This window comes from Vollenhovia emeryi, unplaced genomic scaffold (genome assembly GCF_000949405.1).
Source record: "Vollenhovia emeryi isolate VEMERY1.0 unplaced genomic scaffold, V.emery_V1.0 DF939699.1, whole genome shotgun sequence".
Lineage (NCBI taxonomy): Eukaryota > Metazoa > Arthropoda > Insecta > Hymenoptera > Formicidae > Vollenhovia > Vollenhovia emeryi.
The window spans coordinates 17719-24010 of record NW_011966667.1 but is presented as its reverse complement, the minus strand read 5'-3'; the positions used below and the strand labels follow the sequence as shown (position 1 = coordinate 24010).

The 6292-nt window shown below is 34.6% G+C and overlaps 2 protein-coding genes across 4 annotated transcripts; one reads left to right on the top strand and one right to left on the bottom strand.

The window, feature by feature from the left end:
- The first annotated feature begins 72 nt into the window (after positions 1-72).
- Positions 73-2082, top strand: LOC105556927 (general transcription factor IIF subunit 2). Its single transcript, XM_012004042.1, has 7 exons — positions 73-399; positions 481-706; positions 1001-1152; positions 1217-1306; positions 1394-1518; positions 1589-1732; positions 1846-2082. Exons 2-7 carry the CDS (start codon positions 558-560, stop codon positions 2002-2004), a joined length of 819 nt encoding a protein of 272 aa, XP_011859432.1. The 5' UTR covers positions 73-399; positions 481-557; the 3' UTR covers positions 2005-2082.
- Positions 2017-6292, bottom strand: LOC105556928 (mannose-6-phosphate isomerase). Of its 3 annotated transcripts, none has more exons than XM_012004045.1 (6): positions 6258-6292; positions 4986-5316; positions 4608-4923; positions 2879-3046; positions 2604-2800; positions 2017-2520 (listed from the first exon to the last, which is right to left on the bottom strand). In XM_012004045.1, the coding sequence occupies exons 2-6, from the start codon at positions 5301-5303 to the stop codon at positions 2317-2319; spliced, it is 1203 nt and encodes a 400-aa protein (XP_011859435.1). In that variant the 5' UTR covers positions 5304-5316; positions 6258-6292; the 3' UTR covers positions 2017-2316. The 3 variants fall into 3 exon arrangements, with proteins under 3 accessions (XP_011859435.1, XP_011859434.1, XP_011859433.1); XM_012004044.1 differs by lacking the exon at positions 6258-6292 and adding an exon at positions 5961-6105; XM_012004043.1 differs by lacking the exon at positions 6258-6292 and adding an exon at positions 5795-5832.

Here is a 6292-nt window from a genome sequence, read left to right as displayed (position 1 = left end):
TGGAGTGGGGATAGTCGGTCTGCGCGCGCACGCTCGCACACAAGCAACACGTCGTAAAAACGTGTGCGCTCGACGCTTGGCTACGACGTGTTGCTTGTGTGCGAGCGTGCGCGCGCAGACCGACTATCCCCACTCCATCCCCACCGCCGCGGCACCGTCCGTGCTAACGTTCACGGCTGGGAACACTGATACTGTGGTTATACTATGGTAGTGTGGTGTAGTCGCTCTCTGCTATCAGTTCTAGGTTCAGAATTCAGATTAGTTTTCGATCAGTCTCGGGTGGTTACGAGTTATTTTAAACTAATTCTAAGTAATTCTAACTAATCCCTCCGGATTAATCCGATTTCTGATAATTTCAGATTTTTTATCGGTTTCAAATCAATTATAGATCGTTTTCAGGTTAGTTTTAAATTTATTTCAGGTCAGCCTTCTCTAATCTCAGACAGAATTTACATTTATCCATGTACATACATTTTGCAGAAAAGCCTAATGATACTGCATTACTAAAAAAGAAGGGAAGAAGATATTTTTTTTTACTGAGGCCTTAAAGAAATAATATGTCCGCGAGTGGCACGCATACAGAAAAGGAATTGGATTTGAGTAATGCTGGCCGCGGTGTGTGGCTTGTCAAAGTACCCAAGTACATAGCTAACAAGTGGGAAAAGGCGCCTGGCAATATAGAAGTCGGCAAATTGAAAATCACTAAGTGCGTCTTTGATCAGAAACAGGAGTATTTCTCTCAAAATCAAAGTATCTTTTCTTTAATTCACGAGCATGAGCTTCGGTTCTGTTGTAAAATTTGTTTCACATCTTGTTAGCTGCATTGTTGTTAAATGAAAACAGTCATGCAAAGAATTTTTACATATATATGGTTTATATTAAAAATTTCCTCTCTGTTATTTATGTCCTTTTGTAGTATCTTCTATAATTTCGTATTTTCACAAATACTTTAATATGTTCATCTGTCAATTTAATTTCCGTCTTCAACCGCCTTCTCTAGAAATCCCGGACAGAAAGCTGAAGTGTCTCTGAAATTATCGGAGGCTGTCTTAGCTTTGAAAGAATCCGGAGAAGGGGAAATACCAAAACAACATAGATTGGATGTTACAACAGTCACCAGACAGATGCTAGGAGTGTTTTCTCATGTTTCCCGTGAGTCTCTGCGATAGAATTTCCAAGTTTAATACATACTGTAAATTACTCGTTAATTTTGCAGCTTCTGCAAGTTCAGACGCGATTGTTCCAGAAACAGAGAAACTCTATATGGAGGGAAGGATCGTACAGAAATTAGAATGTAGACCATACGGTATGCCACCATGTATATGGAGATATAGATAAACACTTGTACTTTCTTAGGAACCAAGCTCTATTATAAAATGAAATTTTTTTTTAGCTGATAACTGTTATATGAAGTTGAAACTGGAAAGTATCAAGAGAGCCTCTGTGCCACAAAGACAAGTCCAACAGTTGGATAGAGTTGTGCAAAACTTCAAGCCTGTATCTGATCACAAACATAATGTAAGCGTTATTTTTATCAATGTTTTTTTTATCATTGTAAAACCGAGCCTCGACATGTAACATTTTGCAGATTGAGTATGCTGAAAAGAAGAAGGCAGAAGGGAAGAAAATGAGAGATGACAAGGAAGCTGTACTGGACATGCTATTTGCAGCATTCGAGAAACATCAGTACTACAATATAAGAGACCTTGTAAAAATCACGAGGCAACCTATTGTAAGTATATCTTCTATTTGTTCAAATAATTTAGAATATGTAATTGTCTTATAAATTTCAAATATTAAATAAAATGTTGCAAAAATGTAGAAATTTATCGATATAAATTTCAGGTTTATCTAAAAGAAATCCTCAATGAAGTTTGTAATTATAACTTGAAAAATCCTCATAGAAATATGTGGGAATTGAAACCGGAGTATCGACATTATAAAGAAGAAGAAAAGCCTGCTGAGAGTACTTCAAAGAAAGGCAACGAATCGGAGGATGATTGACTTGTGTATATATATATGTTAGATATATTTTTTTTAATGTAATACATAACGTTTAGTAATAAATCTTATCGAATAATATTTCTTACAATGTAATTATTGTATTAAAAAGTTTCCGAATGATATACAATTCACGATTATGCTTCTGAAGATAATTCTTCATGTATTCGTGAGAAACTCGTGTACATTAGTAAATAATTATATAGAAAACTTTACATCATTATACATACCGAAAATTTCATGGCAATCGCTTTAAAATATTAACTGTATTTTGCACTTCACATTGTTAATGTTTGTCAGCTGAATTTTGCATTCTCAAACGTTTGAAAATGCTTGAAACATCAGCATAGGATGGCAATTGCACAAAATTTTCATCTCCACTTCGTCATTGGCAGGAATAAACAAAACGGAGCCGCGGGAAAAGATTTTAAAAGATATCTTTACCTTACCAGTCACTATTAACAGGATGCTGGCAGAGCTTCTCGGTTTTAAACTGTAAGATGATCGTCCAGGTGGTAGCTATGCGATTTGAAATAAAAATATAATCGAATATAACAAAATACAGTTATTTACTGTCACTGAATAGCAAACATCACACTCACAGTGATTTTGGCAACAGCAAATTCTGAAACTGGCGGACAAAAAACTTGAGTGAATGCATCTTCCTGGGATGGTTGAACTTTTTCTACGGAATGCGATTCAAATGGCAGCACTTCGATTAAAGTTCTCACATCTTTCGGCTTTGGTGTAAGTCCAGCTCGTATTACATTATCTGAACACGCCATACACTCTATGCAATCTGAAAATTTGATTAAAAGCTCAATTACTTTGTTTATATTTAAATAAACATAAAAATCTCAATCCACAAATAACTTACCACCAGAGAGATACGCATGAGGCACATTTGGTCCAATGTAAATGGCTTCACCTGGCTGCAGCGTTACATAGTTAAATAGATATATCGCAAAACAGCCTACATCTCCAGGATAATCTCTGTGCAAGCGCTCTAATAGATCGGCTTTAATCCATTCTCTATAAGAATTATCTGAGAACAACTAAATATCATTAAACTTTCTACAAAGGATTCTTTCGACTAAGCAGAATATAAAGATATATAGATATTTCATGAATTATGATACAATCATTAAGAAATTTATTCTAAAAGATATTAAAAAATTATATAGGGTGTTCGGAAATTCAACTAACAAATTTTTAGAGATTGTCAGGGGCTCCATAAGAATCATTTTTTGCAAATGAACCTGGGTTCTTCTGAACGTGTTTTTACATTGCTACGGCACACAGTGTTCGAAAGAGTCGGGACCTCGAAATATGAAAAAAATTCAAGTTTCATAAGAAATTGTTTCAGACAAAAGTTGTAGAGTGTAAAAAGTTCTATTTACTGGCGCCATGTGTTTGATCTTGGATGGCGTCGCCAAGGTCAAGACAAGGCTACCCTGAATTTTTTAAAGGAAATTTTCCACTTTTTATTGTATACTTTTGTAGCCGTTCTCGAGACCTTTTCAAAGCAATAAATTTTACCAACTTTAAGTAAGCCGTTTCGAAGTTATAAGTTTTTCGTGGTAAAATGTCTCGCCCACGAAGGTAAGAAATCCAAGCACAAATTCGATTCCCAGATTGAAAGATAATCCAGCCAACCAAGGCAAGATCGTTGGCTGATCCAGCTGATGAAGGCAAGATCAAATGAGTATCCAGCCGTTGAAGACAAGATTAAAGTTGTATCCAGCCGATGAAGGCAAGATCAAAAGAGTATTCAGCCAATGAAGGCAAAATCAAAAGAGTATCCAGTCGATGAAGGTAAAATCAAAGAAGTATCCAGCTGATAAAAGCAAGATCAAAAGAGTATCCAGGCGTAAAAATATATCTTTTTAGATCCTACAACTTTTTTCTGAAACAAATTTTTATGGAACTAAATTTTTTGGTGATATTTTGAGATCCCGACTCTTTCGAACACTCTGTATGGCGTAGTGATGTAATGACCCAGTGAGAACACTAAAGTCGAATCGATGTCGTTTCGACGAATCATTTCTCACTGGGATAAGAGACAGATAATATGAGGAATATGAGGATACATATAATTATAACAAATATTATAGTAATTTAGGAAGAGACAGACATATGTATGTGTTTGTCTCTTTCTGAACATGTCCTTATATATCTGTCGGTTTATACGTGTGCAACTCCTTCTATTATTACACTAATCCATTCTATATGTGGATAATATAAACGTACACATGCAAATCTCCATATCTAAAATCAACGTAAATTTGACCTGATCTAAAGCTCTAAAGCATATTGCCAGAGACAATATTTAACGTCACCTTGGATCTTATTTCAACGTTGAAAAGAGGTTTTTCTTGTGACTAAATTTATGTAATTTTGACCAGGCTTTTCGACGTCAAAATGACGTTTTCTCGACTTTATATTTCCCACTGGGGACACGTTTACGACCCCGGGTTCATTTGCAAAAAAATGATTCTTATGGTGCCTCTAACAATTTCCGAATGCCCTGTATATTTTTCACCTGAAAAATTTTCTTTTATTGTATATTTTATTGAGCGCCCTGTATATTAAAAAATTGTTATTACCTGCATTGTGTAATCTGTCTGTCAAGCCTCTCAATTGCTGTATTACTTCTTTGGAATCACAAGTCATAAGATTGTGAAAACACTGCTGCAAGGCTTCGCTGATCGTAGAATCAGTTGCTTGAGATAAGAGACAAACATCGATTTCCCCTATGACGGCGAATAACTCCGGTATGTTATTCAAATAATCTTTTATTTCATCAATTGGACGAAATCCACACAGCGCTTCAAAGGGACACAAAGCTATTGCTAGTTCTGGTTTGTGATTTGGATCTTTGTAGACATCCGGATATAACTCGTGCAGCTCTTCAGCCTTTTTCTAAAATGCCACGGATTATAACACACTCTTACTTTTGTGTTCAACAAAAAAAAAGATATTACCTTATCCGGATGTACTTGAATAGATAAAGCTTTATTTATAGATAGAACTTTAAAGAGGAAAGACAAATTGAAACCAAACATTTCTGCTACGTCACTGCCTATTGTTTCAATATTTTCCTGGATATATCTCTGCAGGGGAATATTTGTGTCCTTGAGATACGATGGACCATTCTCGTGAGTTCCCATCCATAATTCTGCATAAGTCTTCTCATCATCCACTACAAAATCAGCATTGGCTGATTTTATCAAAGACGCAACAATACTGTTCATACCATATTTCCCCCAACTATATGTTTGAACTGCACATTTGAGTTCCATGTTGAAGGAATGTCTGTAACAGGAAACAGTTCAAATATGTGTATATTTCTTATGCAATATGTAAATAGGTAGATTACTTTTTGCTGTCAATATTGCTTTAATAAAAACAATTTTTAGGAAAGAGAATTCAGGAAATATGGTGTTCATTAAAATTAACCAGAAATTTTTAATGAAACTAAGTAAAAAATTGATGTTGCTTTAAAAAAACAGTCTTCTTGATAATAGACATGACAACGATATAATCGTATGTTTATATTTTCATCTCATTACTACAATTGTATCCATGTAAAAGACAATATACTTATATACTTTTACTTCGGTATCCTAGTCTTTGCTTCTTACATACTTTCGTACGTAAAATTCTAAATCTTGAATTATCTTTTCTCAAAAATTTTCTTTTACTTATCATCGAATATATATTTCTTATATTACTGTAACTCTTTACAAATATAATCATTTGGCAAATTTGCCCAGTGCAAAAAAATGCATACAGCCAAACTACAAATCTGTCCATCTATCACTTTAAGTAATTATATAAATATTTGTATTGATAAATATATACTCATTGAATTTTATTCTTTAATATATGAGTATTTATAATGCAAAACTTTAAAAGAAAAGCGGGCAAACATCTCAAATAAATGCCTGCTGTCGTACCTGCGTTATTTGACTCGAGGGTCAAACTTACGTTACGAGATCTATCTTATCATCCCGATAACACGGTCTTAAGGTCAAAGCATATATATATATATAAATACAAGAGCCATAACAGAAGCCATAGCGCATGTGCTTCGGTATCTGCATCTTTGACTATAATCTAGGGATGGGCGATGTTTTACGATTAATCGGAGATGTCGATTCTTTAATTCAAATAATCGATTATATTTTATCGATTTTTTGTCGGTCGATTAATTGATTTTCGATTTTTATGAGACAAAATCGAAATAATTATACCTATCTTTCTACACGAGGCGGCTTCTGGCGCAGCC

Bases quoted from the DNA above. Each gene is read 5' to 3' on its own strand.
- LOC105556928 (XM_012004043.1), bottom strand. From the start codon at position 5,817: ATGGACAGATTTGTAGTTTGGCT. The intron at 2,801-2,878 runs GTAAGTTATTTG...TCAAATTTTCAG, and splicing joins TCATGCGTATCTCTCTGGTG to ATTGCATAGAGTGTATGGCG. The intron at 2,521-2,603 runs GTGAGTGTGATG...CAAATCGCATAG, and splicing joins TTGCTGTTGCCAAAATCACT to CTACCACCTGGACGATCATC.
- LOC105556927 (XM_012004042.1), top strand. From the start codon at position 558: ATGTCCGCGAGTGGCACGCATACAGAAAAGGAATTGGATTTGAGTAAT. The intron at 707-1,000 runs GTGCGTCTTTGA...CGCCTTCTCTAG, and splicing joins GGCAAATTGAAAATCACTAA to AAATCCCGGACAGAAAGCTG. The intron at 1,153-1,216 runs GTGAGTCTCTGC...TTAATTTTGCAG, and splicing joins AGTGTTTTCTCATGTTTCCC to CTTCTGCAAGTTCAGACGCG.